The following is a 16,827-nucleotide window of genomic DNA, read 5'->3' on the forward strand; positions in this document are numbered from 1 at the left end:
AATTCAGCTATACCCCACTCTTCAGACAGATTTTACAGATATAATTCAGCTATACCCCACTCTTCAGACAGATTTTACAGATATAATTCAGCTATACCCCACTCTTCAGACAGATTTTATAGATATAATTCAGCTTTACCCCACTCTTTAGACAGCTTTTATAGATACAATTCAGCTATACCCCACTCTGCTATCTTAAAAATAATTTTGAGAACTTCATGACCATGGCCACATCTCTTAACCTATTACAAAGCTTTGTGAAAAATATACAGTAACCATGCTTCATGTGACCTAGACAGGGTTTGGATACTTTCCAAATGTCCAGTTAAATTTCTGTCTCACTGTGACATAACATTTTATCATTGTGCAGAAAAATGTCCAATGTGTTAGATGGCATTTGACTGTATTGTTGGTACTGCCCCATTAGTGACATGGTGATTGTAATAATCTATTGTGATTGGCTGTAGAGGCAGGATGTAAGCATTCATTTATTTTTAACCAGCCCTGTCCCCAGACAAGATGGAAGCCGCTGGATCAGGTCCAATCATTACCTCAGACAATAAACGTCTCACAAAAGAGACCCCTGATGTAGAGGTTCGGCGACGCCCACCCATCCCTCAGGGTCAGCTCAGGTAGGTGTATTGCCTCTCAAAAAGATTATTGTGTTAATGTGTTATTGCGATACTTGAAAAGTATTTCCAATACATTTTGATGCTATTGACAAAATCGAAAGTCATTGTTGTAATCATACTGTATGGCTGGTGTTCCCCAGATGGGTTGTGTCATCAGGGTGCTAGTGTTCTGTGATTCCTGCTATAATCTGTTCTGTTCAAGACAATATACAGAGGTTTGTTATAATGGTGATCATAATACCCTGTCCAATACTGAGCAAAATGACCACTTTTTATGCTGGCATCGTTAACCTATAAGTCACTTGTCTCAATTCTGTCATGATTACTTCTGGTTATTTTGGGTTACTTGAGCGAAATTCATTGAGCTTTTCTAAACTGTCTTTGTGTGTCGCTAAATGTCTATTGTCTGTCCAGTTGTTCGACTGGAAGACCACAAACTGGTTACAAAATTAAGTAATTGTTCACTGCGTCTGTTTTTTGCCTACCACAAACATTATCTAGACAGTGAATACTAGTACACACACTATGATATATAGTAAATACATGGAAAGGGCCAAATTAACACTGGGTGAATACATAATTTCCTAATGAAGAATGTATATTTAAGTGGGAAATTTATTCTGTATACAGCACTAAAATCTGTAACTGTCTTGTTTCAGGCGTACTAGAAGTGAATATTGCAACAACTACAAGGCCCCCAGTAGCTTTGACTATGTCAAGGGAGCATGGAGAGGTGCCAACCCCCCACACTTACAGGCACCCGAGGTAAACACAGTCACTTTAACGGTTCATTCCCTAGGTTCCATTTGTGATTTTGAAAATGACATGTTAAAATTTAACCCAGATTTTGAAGATTTAATTGAATTTGTTATACTTTATTTCTCTGCATGAAGTTCATCTTGGTATAATGTAAAAGATATATGGTATAGGAAAATACTCGCCTTTCATCCTTTTTACTTTTGTGATGAAATGTTTCTCATCATGCAGGTGCATTCTCGCATGACTAATTGAAAAAATTAGCATTGTTTCAGAGTTTTGGAACTTATGGAAAGAGAAACACTGTCAGCACACAATCTTAAGTCAGAAAAGGGCTAACATACATGAAACATTATTGTTATGTTAAAACAAGATACATGTATATCTTTTAATAAAGAGAAACAGCAGAGTTTTGACTATGTGGCTATAAGTCTGATGTAGCCGTGTACCAATGACATTGGTTAAAACATGATGCAGACGAATGGACATTAATGAAATTAACATGAACTACACCAAAAAGCAAACACACTTTTTATTTACTTATTGAAAACTATGTTGATCGTTCAATGGGAAATATTTCGCAAATGTGTGTATTTCAAGTTTCTGTAGCATATATGTGTACTTAGATATAGAACGGATTGTTGTATAAATATGTCAAATCAGTGTTATTCTTGTGTCACCTAGAAATCATGTAATCGTTCTAAGAGATGGAAAGCAAAAGATATCCTGACATATGATATTTCATGTATAAAGAGTGGAGTAATTATCATGTAGCCAGCACTATTTTAAGATGTAAGTACTCCCACTGCCGTTCCGTTTGTATCTAAAAGCAAGTTTTCATTTTCCAGAAACTGTGTTGTTACACAAGGATATCCTATATGAGTCACTTTTTTTTTTACCACAAATCTGTTTTTTACTTAAATGGATCCACTGGTCTATAAAATAAGGCATCCCTACCTGTGGGGGCCACCTAACACTACATACACAGGGGTTTTCCCAGTGAATCTAACTTCAATCTAAAAAGTCTTTGCCAATTATTTTTTTCTCCAAACTTCAACTTCAGAAAAGATATTAAAAGATACCTAGTAATCTGATGCTGCTTTCAGGCGAGCCTTGACAAAGCATTGCAAGGCCTGCATAAACATTTGCAGGTCCACCAGGATTTATACCCGAAATTGTTACATTTATAAACGGTCAAACCGGTTGTTCCACATAAACGAACAGGCCCTTAGTGTTTCAAAAGGGAGGTAACTGTTATGACCATAAATGAAAAGTTTTTTGTTCTGTTTTCTTCAGTTATTACCCATCTTTCTGCTGTAGCTATTCAAATATTGTTGAAATTATTTATATTTTAATAGTTATGATATTTTGTACAATATTTGTGTTGTATATAGCCGGAGGATCAGTCGGCTAATGCAACAGGGCCAAGTCTGTCTAACTGGTTTGCCGAGGTAATAGAGCTAAGGAGGAAGGCCCAGGAATACCGCAAAAGGGCACAAGGTACCCACTTCTCCCGAGAACATGCTGTCCAGCTGTTAGCCCAACAGACGGAGGCCTGGGATGTCCAGTCCTCTGCCCGTAGTGGACATAGTACACTATCAGCACTGTCCCTAGAAACAGGCTCAGCAAGAAATGGAGCGTCTCGGTGGGTAAACATATTAATCATATCAGTGGTGTTTTGGGAAGAGTCCAGAATTGAGGAAACTTCACAGAATAATTGTGAATTTGGGAAAATATACTTAAAACAACAGAAGAAATATTTGATATTTGCATTTAATTTTCTGTTCAATAATATAATTTAGGTTAGAATTTTGAAAAAAGAAAATGATATTTTGGAAGTTTCTCTTTGTACCAATTAAATATTTTTATTAATAGCAATATTTGTTTGCTTAAAATTATGATGTGTCACTTGTTAGGGAAAAGATTTGAAATTGGGGGAAAAACAGGAGTTTATTTCCAATGGGGAAATGGCCAATGGAAAGGTTTATTTTTGTCTGGCTGCCACAAAGTAGCGGAAGAGAGATTAAGGTGTTGCTTTTACGGCAGCAGTAATTGCTAGGCTAACCAAACTTGGACGATAGATACATCTTATGTAGTACATCTCAACCCATGCATCAAATGCTGGATGCGACCTACCTTCATGGTCCATTGACTTTTTAAGCATCTCCATCAACATTAAAAAGTTTTTGCGTTTAAGCTAGTTTCTCTGAAACTATAAGTGCTACTGTACACCAACCAATCTTGACATGTGCATCGAAGGTGAAAGGGGGCCCAGACGAGACATATCAATCTGAATGGCTTGTTTTTAACCCTGGTGAAGCACTTTTTATTGACAATGTCAATATTTCTGCTTAGCTAACAGGTTTGAACAGGTTATTGGTCCAACTAATATGTCCGTAACTAAAGTCTCAATCCGCCTTCCACATTCTGATACATTATGAATGAACTTCTGTCAGCACTCAAGAAAACATATTTTGCTGCATATATACTGGTCTCTACTTCATGATTAAGTTAAAAATGAATTTGATAGTCGATTAATAATAAGTAAGTAAATATAAGAATGACACAATTGTCTAACACTAGGCATTGACAGATTTGTAAATATACAATAATAGGCTATTGTTGTTCTGTATTGGTGACTTGACTGTTTGCCGTGATTTTTGCTGATGTTAACTTGGATTGTTCAAGATATTTTAAAATCTAGCCACTATAATTTTGTGTAATTCAAACAGAATTGACAATATTTATTTACTCTGTCCAATTTGACCGGAGCTTTCCTGTATCTAACACTCACAACAAATTAACTAGCATTGGATTTATGACATTTATTGGAACCCATTCAGTAATATTGTAATATAGTGAAAATTGGTCTGTTAATGACTGGCCTCTTAATACAGGTTAGTTCACATTAAAAGTGGTTACGTAAAACAGGTGGTCTCTTAGCAGAGGTGGTTGACTGTATTCACCTGTGTTATTGTAGAGGGTTTTTGCTGTAAATATTTCACTATGACCTTTACCTCTTGTCCATTAATCCATTACAGATATCTTGATGAAACTTAAAGTGTACTTACATAACCCACACAAAGTGTGTAAGGGACTGTTTTTGAGTCATTGTCACCTTCATCTCTAGGTCAAAGGTAAAAAAAGTGCTAACTATAACACGACAAATGTTTGCATGAGCAAAAGAACAGCCTAATTTAAATGATTAGATTATCCAGTTTGCTTTGCTTATTTTAGGCATATTGCCACTGTTCTAGATGCAAAAAAAAGACTTTCATTACATTTTACTAGGTAGATTACCAGGGAATAATAAAATCATCATGTTTTTTCGAATCATGGATTCGAAAATGTTGGAAAAATTATCAATTATTTTTTTCTCATCGCTGTTATGTATTCCAATATAATTTACATGCACATACGTTGCTTATATCTTAAATATATTTTTGCTGAATTTTGGAAAAGAAAAGTCCACTTAGAAAAGGAACTTTGATGACAAGAGATGTAAAAGTTAGCCTAAAAGCCTGTGCTGGTATCATCACACAGCTACAATGTACATATATAGAACATGAGATATGGTGTGAGATTTTAATTATTGTAGCTATGTTATATATTTATATTCAAGCTTCAGTTGTTATATCAGAAGTTTACAAGGGAACTAACATTTCCTTATGGTTGTTCCAGAGATATACCTTGACCTGTTTGTCCTTGCGGTCAATACACACTAAATGGTCACTATCAGTCAGGGCTATGCCTCCAATGTTAGTTAGGGTCCTACTGACCAATAGACAAGTGTTCTTAACTTTTTGTTCGTTGAATCCTGTTGTGGTTTTGTCCTTATGAGAGTATCCATTTAATTTCGGGGGACAACACATCACTAAATGTCCATACTGCTGATCCACCTGTAACACACATCCCTCAGGATCTACCGCCATACTTCCTATGCCTTGATTATCTCCCTTTGCTACCACACAACAAGAAGTACCAGACTTGGTGTAAACTCGAACTCGAATGCCCTCTTTACTCAATTCATTTACACATATATTTCCATTATTTGTGACACGAATGTAATGTGGACTATTAAGTACTTCTCTTGATCCTAACACTCCTAAACTCTTAATTAGCTTGCCGTCACTGTTATAACACAGTATTCTCCCTTTAGCTCTGTCAGTGATGTAGATTTTGTCTGACTTGTCAACACAGACTCCATACGGTTCATACAAAGGCCTGCCCTCAATGGAGACTGTAGATTTTCCATTCCAGTCTGCGATGACCACCCGACAGCCTGCTGGCTGGGTATACACAACATGTTTAGAGGCAAGCCAGGCCACATCCTGTGGCCGATACTTGGCTACATCTATGAACATATAAAACATCCTCTTTGGAATGGTGCTGAAGTGACTCAGGTAGAGTCCTGCACTACTGTAGATGACCACAAAGCAACTTTCAGTGTCACTGACCACAAATTCTCCAGTCACAGACACGCTGACACATGTTGGACAAAGAAGATGTTCTCCCACTGGGCCAAGCAAGTCAAAGGCCACGACTGGACTACAGGGGTCTGCTGGTTCAATGGAACCAGACTGGATATCCATACCTAGTACATCTGTACTAGTAGTGTAAGACTGGACATGGTCAGATGACACACCTGTACCAGGGTTGGGCTGGACATCGTTAGAAAACACACCTGTACCAGGGTTGGGCTGGACATCGTTAGATAACACACCTGTACCAGGGTTGGGCTGGACATCGTTAGGTAACACGTCTGTACCAGTATTTGGCTGGACATTGTTGCTTGGTACACCCATATCAGTGTTTGGCTGGGCATCGTTAGTTGACACACCTGTACCAGTGTTTGGCTGGACATCATTAGTTGTCACACCTGTACCAGTGTAGGGCTGGACATCGTTGCTTGGTACACCCATACCAGTGTTTGGCTGGACATCGTTAGTTGACACACCTGTACCAGTGTTTGGCTGGACATCATGAGTTGACACACCTGTACCAGTGTTGGGCTGGACATCGTTTGGTGACAAAGTTGTACCAGTGTTGGGCTGGACATCGTTTGGTGACACACCTGTACCAGTGTTGGGCTGGACATCGTTGCTTGGTACACCCATACCAGTGTTTGGCTGGACATCGTTAGTTGACACACCTGTACCAGTGTTTGGCTGGACATCATTAGTTGACACACCTGTACCAGTGTTGGGATGGACATCGTTAGGTGACACACCTGTACCAGTGTTGGGCTGGACATCGTTTGGTGACACAGCTGTACCAGTGTTGAACTGTACATCATTAGTTGACACACCTGTACCAGTGTTGGGATGGACATCGTTAGGTGACACACCTGTGCCAGTGTTGGGCTGGACATCGTTTGGTGACCCACCTGTACCAGTGTTGGGCTGGACATCAGTTGACACAGCTGTACCAGTGTTTGGCTGGACATCGTTAGTTGACAAACCTGTACCAGTGTTGGGCTTGACATCGTTAGTTGACACAGCTGCACCACTGTTGGGCTGGACATCGTTAGTTGACACACCTGTACCAGTGTTGGGCTTGACATCGTTAGTTGACACAGCTGCACCACTGTTGGGCTGGACATCGTTAGTTGACACACCTGTGCCAGTGTTGGGCTGGACATCGTTAGTTGACACACCTGTGCCAGTGTTGGGCTGGACATCGTTTGGTGACACAGTTGTACCAGTGTTGATCTGGACATCGTTAGATGATACACCTATACCAGTGTTTGGCCGAACATCGTTTGGTGACACAGCTGTACCAGTGTTGGACTGGACATCAATTGGTGACACACCTGTACCATTGTTGGGCTGGACATCGTTGCTTGGTAAACCCATACCAGTGTTTGGCTGGACATCGTTAGTTGACAAACCTGTACCAGTGTTGGGCTTGACATCGTTAGTTGACACAGCTGTACCAGTGTTTGGCTGGACATCATTAGTTGACACACCTGTACCAGTGTTGGGATGGACATCGTTAGGTGACACACCTGTGCCAGTGTTGGGCTGGACATCGTTAGTTGACACACCTGTGCCAGTGTTGGGCTGGACATCGTTTGGTGACACAGCTGTACCAGTGTTGGACTGGACATCAATTGGTGACACACCTGTACCATTGTTGGGCTGGACATCGTTGCTTGGTAAACCCATACCAGTGTTTGGCTGGACATCGTTAGTTGACACACCTGTACCAGTGTTGGGCTTGACATCGTTAGTTGACACAGCTGTACCAGTGTTGGGCTGGACATCGTTAGTTGACACACCTGTACCAGTGTTGGGCTGGTCATCGTTTGATGACACACCTGTACCCCCATACCAGTCTTTGGCTGGACATCGTTAGTTGACAAACCTGTACCAGTGTTGGGCTTGACATCGTTAGGTGACACAGATGTACCAGTGTTGGGCTGGACATCATTTGGTGACACACCTGTACCAGTGTTAGTCTGGACATTGTTTGGTGACACGGTTGTACCAGTGTTGAGCTGGACATCGTTAGTTGACACAGCTGTACCAGAGTTGGGCTGGACATCGTTAGTTGACACAGCTGTACCAGTGTTTGGCTTGACATCGTTAGTTGACACAGCTGTACCAGAGTTGGGCTGGACATCGTTAGTTGACACAATTGTACCAGTGTTGGGCTGGACATCATTAGTTGTCACACCTGTACAAGTGTTGGGCTGGACATCGTTTGGTGACACAGTTGTACCAGTGTTGAGCTTGACATCGTTAGATGATACACCTATACCAGTGTTGGGCTGGACATCGTTAGTTAGTTGACACACCTGTACCAGTGTTGGACTGGACATCGTTAGGTGACACACCTGTGCAAGTGTTGGGCTGGACATCGTTTGGTGACACAGCTGTCCCAGTGTTGGACTGGACATCAATTGGTGACACACCTGTACCATTGTTGGGCTGGACATCGTTGCTTGGTACACCCACACAGCTGTACCAGTGTTGGACTGGACATCAATTGGTGACACACCTGTACAATTGTTGGGCTGGACATCGTTGCTTGGTACACCTATCCCAGTGTTTGGCTGGACATCGTTAGGTGATCCAGCTGTACCAGTGTTGGGCTGTACATCATTAGGTGACACACCTGTACCAGTGTAGGGCTGTACATCATTAGCTGACACACCTGAACCAGAATTGGGCTGGACATCGTTAGATGACCCTCCTGTAGCAGTGTTGGGCTGGACATCGTTAGTTGACACAGCTGTACCAGAGTTGGGCTGGACATCGTTAGTTGACACAGCTGTACCAGTGTTGGGCTGGACATCGTTAGTTAGTTGACACACCTGTACCAGTGTTGGACTGGACATCGTTAGGTGACACACCTGTGCAAGTGTTGGGCTGGACATCGTTTGGTGACACAGTTGTACCAGTGTTGATCTGGACATCGTTAGATGATACACCTACACCAGTGTTTGGCTGGACATCGTTAGGTGACACACCTGTGCAAGTGTTGGGCTGGACATCGTTTGGTGACACTGGTACACCCATACCAGTGTTTGGCTGAACATCGTTAGTTGACACACTTGTTTCATTGTAGGGCTGGACATCATTAGTTGTCACACCTGTACCTGTGTTGGGCTGGACATCGTTGCTTGGTACACCTATCCCAGTGTTTGGCTGGACATCGTTAGGTGACACACCTGTGCAAGTGTTGGGCTGGACATCGTTTGGTGACACAGTTGTACCAGTGTTGAGCTTGACATCGTTAGATGATACACCTATACCAGTGTTGGGCTTGACATCGTTAGTTGACACAGCTGTCCCCGTGTTGGGCTGGACATCGTTAGTTGCCACACTTGTTGCAGTGTAGGGCTGGACATCATTAGTTGTCACACCTGTACCAGTGTTGGGCTGGGCATCGTTAGTTGCCACACTTGTTGCAGGGTAGGGCTGGACATCATTAGTTGTCACACCTGTACCTGTGTTGGGCTGGACATCGTTGCTTGGTACACCCACACAGCTGTACCAGTGTTGGACTGGACATCAATTGGTGACACACCTGTACAATTGTTGGGCTGGACATCGTTGCTTGGTACACCCATACCAGTGTTGGGCTGGACATCGTTTGGTGACACAGTTGTACCAGTGTTGATCTGGACATCGTTAGATGATACACCTATACCAGTGTTTGGCCGAACATTGTTTGGTGACACAGCTGTACCAGTGTTGAGCTGGGCATCGTTAGATGATACACCTATACCAGTGTTTGGCTGGACATCGTTAGGTGATACAGCTGTACCAGTGTTGGGCTGTACATCATTAGCTGACACACCTGTACCAGTGTTGGGCTGGACATCGTTAGTTGACACACTTGTTTCAGTGTAGGGCTGGAAATCATTAGTTGTCACCCCTGTACCAGTGTTGGGCTGGACATCGTTTGGTGACACAGCTGTGCCAGTGTTGGGCTGGACATCGTTAGATGACACACCTGTACCAGTGTAGGGCTCGACATCGTTGCTTGGTACGACCATACCAGTGTTTGGCTGGACATCGTTAGTTGACACACCTGTACCAGTGTTGGGCTGGACATCGTTAGATGACACACCTGTACCAGTGTAGGGCTCGACATCGTTGCTTGGTACACCCATACCAGTGTTTGCCTGGACATCGTTTGGTGACACAGCTGTACCAGTGTTGGGCTGGACATCGTTAGATGACACACCTATATCAGTGTAGGGCTCGACATCGTTGCTTGGTACACCCATACCAGTGTTTGGCTGGACATCGTTTGGTGACACACCTGTACCAGTGTTTGGCTGGACATCGTTAGTTGACACACCTGTATCAATGTTCGGCTGGATATCGTTTGTTGATATACCTTTATAGGTGATGAACTGGACATCGTTAGTTGACATACCTGTACCAGTTTTGGACTAGACATTGGTCAGACAGGTATCATTATAACATATACCTGCACTGGATTTGGGTATTTCATCAGAATTTCCAGTAAGAAAGTTTCTTAGGTCCTTGTCAGATTTCAGTGAAGACTAGTGCTGGCTAGTCTTTTCCATATCATCCCAAATGATAGTTTTAGATGTAAACACAGTTACAAAATGCAAAAAAAATAAGTACATAGTCACAAATTGAATGTAATCACAATCTCCATCACACTTGGTATTCAAAATCAAATCTCAGTTTTTTCTGTGTAAGATTACATCTTAAAAACCTCCTTTTGTCACCATGTAGAAATTTCCCTTAGAACCATGGAAAATATATATCACTGATAAATTATATCCTGAATAATTTAGAGGGAGTCCTGTAGTTCTGACACAAATAAACATAAATACATGTCTGTCAGTGTGGAACAGATGAATGACTGCAGGAGTGTTTACGTGGCTGTTGATGAGTATTTTTTATCTGTACGTATGTAGACAGGAGGAAGTGATTGTCATACACCGTCAAACAGTTGCATCCTGATCACCACACTGCACATGTACAGCCAATCTGTTTCATGTGTATTTATGTCGGTTGATTGATGACCGGTCAATTTCTACTCTTCGTGGTTTAGGTGGAGGATGACTGTACGGAAACTTGATTAATTCTCATGTCTAAAAGTTTCTTTTTATTACATACATGTGTTGACATTTAATCCTTTGTCGTTCTGAAGTTTATATAGGGTGTCCTTACAAACATTGTTTGTATCACTATATTTGCAGGTAGTGTCTGTATCCTAAGTAGGCGTTGTTTATATCCCCGGATGTTTTCTGTATTAAAGGATATCCTGTTTATCCTACGAGGTTTTCTGCTAGAACATTGCTGTAGTATGGTTAGGGCATTTCTGTATCTGTAGGGTGTTTCTGTTCCTTTAGGAAGTTTCCGTATCTGTAGGATGTTTCTGTTCCTTTAGGAAGTTTCTGTATCTGTAGGATGTTTTTGTTCCTTTAGGATGTTTCTGGTCCTTTAGGATGTTTCTGTATCTGTAGGAAGTTTCTGTATCTGTAGGATGTTTCTGTATCTGTAGGAAGTTTCTGTATCTGTAGGATGTTTCTGTTCCTTTAGGATGTTTCTGGTCCTTTAGGAAGTTTCTGTATCTTTAGGATGTTTCTGTATCGGTAGGATGTTTCTGGTCCTTTAGGATGTTTCTGTATCTGTAGGATGTTTCTGTATCTGTAGGATGTTTCTGTATCTGTAGGAAGTTTCTGTATCTGTAGGATGTTTCTGTTCCTTTAGGATGTTTCTGGTCCTTTAGGAAGTTTCTGTATCTTTAGGATGTTTCTGTATCGGTAGGATGTTTCTGGTCCTTTAGGATGTTTCTGTATCTGTAGGATGTTTCTGTATCTGTAGGATGTTTCTGTATCTGTAGGAAGTTTCTGTATCTGTAGGATGTTTCTGTTCCTTTAGGAAGTTTCTGTATCTGTAGGAAGTTTCTGTATCTGTAGGATGTTTCTGTTTCTTTAGGAAGTTTTTGTATCTGTTGGATGTTTCTGGTCCTTTAGGAAGTTTTTGTATCTGTAGGATGTTTCTGGTCCTTTAGGAAGTTTCTGTATCTGTAGGAAGTTTCTGTATCTGTAGGATGTTTCTGTTTCTTTAGGAAGTTTTTGTATCTGTAGAATGTTTCTGGTCCTTTAGGAAGTTTCAGTATCTTTAGGATGTTTCTGTATTGGTAGGATGTTTCTGTTCCTTCAGGAAGTTTCTGTATCTGTAGGATGTTTCTGTTCCTTTAGGAAGTTTCTGTATCTGTAGGATGTTTCTGTTCCTTTAGGATGTTTCTGGTCCTTTAGGAAGTTTCTGTATCTGTAGGATGTTTCGGTTCCTTTAGGATGTTTCTGGTCCTTTAGGAAGTTTCTGTATCTGTAGGATGTTTCTGCATCTGTAGGATATTTCTGTTCCTTTAGGAAGTCTCTGTAGGAAGTTTCTGTATCTGTAGGATGTTTCTGTTCCTTTAGGATGTTTCTGTATCTGTAGGATGTTTCTGTTCCTTTAGGAAGTCTCTGTAGGATGTTTCTGTTCCTTTAGGAAGTTTCTGTATCTGTAGGATGTTTCTGTTCCTTTAGGATGTTTTTGTATCTGTAGGATGTTTCTGTTCCTTTAGGAAGTCTCTGTAGGATGTTTCTGTTCCTTTAGGAATTTCCTGTAGGATGTTTCTGTTCCTTTAGGATGTTTCTGTATCTGTAGGATGTTTCTGTTCCTTTAGGAAGTTTCTGTTCCTTAAGGAAGTTTCTATATTGTACAATGAACACATTAAATCTGATAATCTTACTGATTTTTTTTATATTTCTTGGATTATTTTAAAGTCGCTAGGTTGATTTCTGGATACTGAGGTGATTTTCTTGTTCTGTTTTGTATCCTTGGTAGTAGTAGTTGGCTCAGCTGATACAGCTGTGTACATCTCCTTAGTACATATCGCCAAGATTTACCTGGAAAAAAAAAGAGAAAATGAATTTGACTTAGGATGGAGTGTTTTTATATAGTCTATATACACATGTAGACAGTGGCCTGGGGCCAGCTGTTACACACAGTATTAGAAACATGTATAGAATTGACATTTGTGGATTAAGATATGTAGCAAAAATTATATAATATATACAGCTATCATGATCTATAATTTGCTGTAATCTTACAGGGTTTATCTTTGTGATGGAATTTATGGTTATTGAATGCAAGTTTTAACACATATAATATTGGACACTGGTTTTATTGAAAGAAAAAGTTCTACCCCAAGGAATTCAACATTACAGGTTCGACTCCAGTTACAAGTGAATTAAGAAAATCGAAAAACTTACTTGCTAACTATTCCTGTAGGAAATAGGATGTCTAAAACGTAATAAAAATGACTTCACTTTTATAAAGTTCCAGGCAAAGAATTAATCAAACTTGAGAAAAAGGAAAGATGTAGGGATTCTTATGATTTTAAAAGTAAATATGATACCAGTTGGGAGAATTGATAAGTTTGAACAAAAATATTCTGCCAATCATTGGAAGTTTTAACTGTGAGAGTAATTGGGATTAGTTGATGTTGTAATAATGTAGATTGACCTCTTGACCATTGTCCACTTAGCCTTAGTGTAGTACAACATGATCTGATAGTAAGGCAGACATAGCGTTTTACAATAGGGTTAACGTCATGTGTATGACATAGCTTAATTAGTGACATTCTGAACAAATTTGTTCAATAACTGGAACAGCGTATTGTCGCGTGCTGATTGGCTAAGAATTGTTTCTCGTGGTGCAAATCATTTAAAGTCCCGTAACGACACAGCTTTCAAGAAGGTTAGCTAGTAGAGAAAATCCCATGCATATGTAAATATTATTAATCACTCGTCAAAATTGTATGCAACATGGTTCAGTTCCTGTTTCACCTGCTACAATTTATCAGGATCATATTTCCTGCTCATCATATTATGGGTTGCTATGGCTTAATTAAAGACTTTACCCTAGTACCTGGTACCTCCATCTTCAGTCATGGTATTCTTGATAAGCTTACCATTAGTGTACATGTGGCCTACCCTAGTTACGTGGTACCTCCATCTTCAGTCATGGTATTTCCTAATAAGCTTACCATTAGTGTGGTCTAACATAGTTACCTGGTACCTCCATCTTCAGTCAAGGTATTCTTGATAAGCTTACCATTAGTGTACATGTGGCCTACCCTAGTTACATGGTACCTCCATCTTCAGTCATGGTATTTCCTAATAAGCTTACCATTAGTGTGGCCTACCCTAGTTACCTGGTACCTCCGTCTTCAGTCATGGTATTCTTGATAAGCTTACCATAAGTGTGGCCTACCCTAGTCACCTGGTACCTCCATCTTCAGTCATGGTGTTTTTGATAAGCTTACCATTAGTGTGGTCTACCCTAGTCACCTGGTATCTCCATCTTCAGTCATGGTATTTCTTGATAAGCTTACCATTAGTGTACATGTGGCCTACCCTAGTTACCTGGTACCTCCATCTTCAGTCATGGTATTCTTGATAAGCTTACCATAAGTGTGGCCTACCCTAGTCACCTGGTATCTCCATCTTCAGTCATGGTATTTCTTGATAAGCCTACCATTAGTGTGGTCTACCATAGTTACCAGGTACCTTTATCTTCAGTCATGGTATTTCCTAATAAGCTTACCATTAGTGTGGCCTACCCTAGTCACCGGGTACCTCCATCTTCAGTCATGGTATTTCCTAATAAGCTTACCATTAGTGTGGTCTACCCTAGTCACCTGGTACCTCCATCTTCAGTCATGGTATTTCTTGATAAGCTTACCATTAGTGTGGCATACCCTTGTCACCTGGTACCTCCATCTTCAGTCATGGTATTTCTTGATAATCTTACCATTAGTGTGGTCTACCCTAGTCACCTGGTACCTCCATCTTTAGTCATGGCATTTCCTAATAAGCTTACCATTAGTGTGGCCTACCCTAGTTTCCTGGTATCTCCATCTTCAGTCATGGTATTTCTTGCTAAGCTTACCATTAGTGTGGCATTCCCTAGTCACCTGGTACCTCTATCTTCAGTCATGGTATTTCCTGATAAGCTTACCATTAATATTATTGACCCTATAGTTACCTGATATGTCCAGCTTTAGTTATTAATATCCAACATGTATATGTACTTACTATTTGTAAGTTTTCCCTGGATACAGCCTTACACACATATGTAACCATAGCTTCTTTTAGCTCCATCACACCTTCACATAAATACACTCAGTCTGATCAGTGTATAAAGCTAGTGCTGTTCCTTTCCTTATGTAGAACACATGTCTGTCCTTACACAGTACTCTCCTGGTCGGTCATCACGTCGTGTAATAAGTATACAATTATGTATGGCAGATACTATCAACATATACCTGTATAAATGTCTGGAGTAAAATGTCAGTGCTTGGCTGTTTGCCTGGACATGTTAAACAGGTAATCAATAAGTTGATGGAGGGTGCAGGACCAGTCTGTGCATCGATCTCACCTGCAGTTTGACTTGGTTACGTAATGCTCACAGAATACTCAAGTCGATAATTATGTTCAAATTAATTGAGAATCGTGCTAGCAGGAACTCTACAGTCATAATGATACAACAACAATAGAGAGGTAAACTTGTTTAGACTTGTGTCAGCGCTGATGTCTATCTACCAAAAATAACAGACTGGCTGCACCATAACAACAGCAGAAAACTCACCTGTGTACAGGTACACAGCTTAACGAGCTTGATACAGCTGCTGTTGCTGCTGTCTACCTGCCTTTATCAGGCTCTGTGATTAGATAAACATTTGGCAGCACAAAGAGATAGAGCTCTGCTGTACATTATACAGAATGTTCACATACACCTGTTCCCAAAGCTGTCAGGCACTTCAACGCTGTCTGATTGGACATTTAATGATAACACTTTTCTTCTTTAAATGAACAGATTGATTAACAAATCAGAATACCAACATTCTCATGATAATGGATTAAACCCTTGCAAATTTGCAAACGGCTCAATTTGTGATTACTTTGTTCAGGTATATGTTAGTGTCTGCCTTTTACATAGATGATTCCAGCAAACAATTTCAAATATCATTGATGATTTAAATAAACTTAACAATTCAGGTATTCAGTTACAGCAAATACCAGTGTAAAATGTATTACTGTGTTGCTTTTTATGAGGAGCCTGCTGATGCATTTTTTCTCTTCAGAAATCTCTGTAGGATAGTGTTCAGACTGAAAATTTATGTAAATCTTAGCAGGTTCTACTATCCTGAATGTAATGTGGGTATCAGCGGTGGCGACGCTGTGCATCCACAGAATTATGGTGTCAGAGGTTCTGACCTTTGACCTGTATAAAGCCAGTGACTCGGGGTATCTGCAGACCTTTGATAAATGATGACAGAATGATACATAGGTCAATAAGATGAGAGATATGTCTGCTTTGTGCCGGTGGTATGTACTGACGCAATTACTCCCCAAGTCGTCCTAATGGACACGGATCTATTTAGAGTTATATAAACATATAAGTGCGGTTCTTTGAGTGCTCGAGTTCCAGTTTAATTTAAGGGATCATGTGGTATTCGTAGTGGAAGGTAGAAAGGTTGTTGTCAGTATGTAATTTTAGGTGAGCTGTTGTAATTTTCAAACAAATACAACACAGTCATCAACAGTACAGCTGAAAGTGTTGTTAAATCTACTGTTCTGTTTAAAAAAAAGTTGAGGTTCCAACACTGGTAATATCACTATTTAGGCTTCAGAGATAATGGCAAGTTCCACATACTTGTAGTTATTATGGAATCTGTCTCTGCCACCACACTTTTGTTTTCATCGATTATCTTAGAATGCAGAATTAAGTCTAAAATATCTGAAATTTTCCCTAGTGGCCAGGTTAAAGTCGCTGTTACTAAAACAAGAACAAACAGTAGGGATTTACTGTAAAGACTATACGACTCTTTCATGCCCAGGGGTGTAGGATAGGGAAATTCCATCCCAGGGGTTTACAAATTTGGTAAA

General features: G+C 40.3%; 2 protein-coding genes across 6 annotated transcripts in view; one reads left to right on the forward strand and one right to left on the reverse strand.

The window, feature by feature from the left end:
• The window catches only part of LOC110449200 (nuclear protein MDM1-like), a 39,605-nt gene that overhangs the window by 12,622 nt on the left and 10,156 nt on the right, over positions 1–16,827 (forward strand). For all 3 annotated transcript variants that reach the window (XM_021495901.1, XM_021495903.1, XM_021495902.1), the window contains exons 8-10: positions 503–632; positions 1,292–1,397; positions 2,783–3,033. In XM_021495901.1, the coding sequence (XP_021351576.1) occupies positions 503–632; positions 1,292–1,397; positions 2,783–3,033 (487 nt within the window). The remainder of the gene's footprint in view (positions 1–502; positions 633–1,291; positions 1,398–2,782; positions 3,034–16,827) is intronic.
• On the reverse strand, positions 3,191–15,421 carry LOC110449199 (hornerin-like). Of its 3 annotated transcripts, none has more exons than XM_021495897.1 (5): positions 14,974–15,421; positions 9,913–12,780; positions 9,337–9,342; positions 6,850–7,684; positions 3,191–6,540 (listed from the first exon to the last, which is right to left on the reverse strand). In XM_021495897.1, the coding sequence occupies exons 2-5, from the start codon at positions 10,276–10,278 to the stop codon at positions 5,033–5,035; spliced, it is 2,715 nt and encodes a 904-aa protein (XP_021351572.1). In that variant the 5' UTR covers positions 10,279–12,780; positions 14,974–15,421; the 3' UTR covers positions 3,191–5,032. The 3 variants fall into 3 exon arrangements, with proteins under 3 accessions (XP_021351572.1, XP_021351574.1, XP_021351575.1); XM_021495899.1 differs by lacking the exon at positions 14,974–15,421 and having other exon boundaries at positions 9,913–9,984; positions 10,024–11,754; XM_021495900.1 differs by lacking the exon at positions 14,974–15,421 and having other exon boundaries at positions 9,913–9,974; positions 10,053–11,753.

The sequence above is a fragment of the Mizuhopecten yessoensis genome, unplaced genomic scaffold (assembly GCF_002113885.1).
Source record: "Mizuhopecten yessoensis strain PY_sf001 unplaced genomic scaffold, ASM211388v2 scaffold4525, whole genome shotgun sequence".
Taxonomy (NCBI): domain Eukaryota; kingdom Metazoa; phylum Mollusca; class Bivalvia; order Pectinida; family Pectinidae; genus Mizuhopecten; species Mizuhopecten yessoensis.

Bases quoted from the DNA above. Each gene is read 5' to 3' on its own strand.
- LOC110449199 (XM_021495897.1), bottom strand. From the start codon at position 10,278: ATGTCAACTAACGATGTCCAGTTCATCACCTATAAAGGTATATCAACA. The intron at 6,541-6,849 runs GTTTGTCAACTA...ACACTGGTACAG, and splicing joins CAAGCCCAACACTGGTACAG to GTGTGTCAACTAACGATGTC.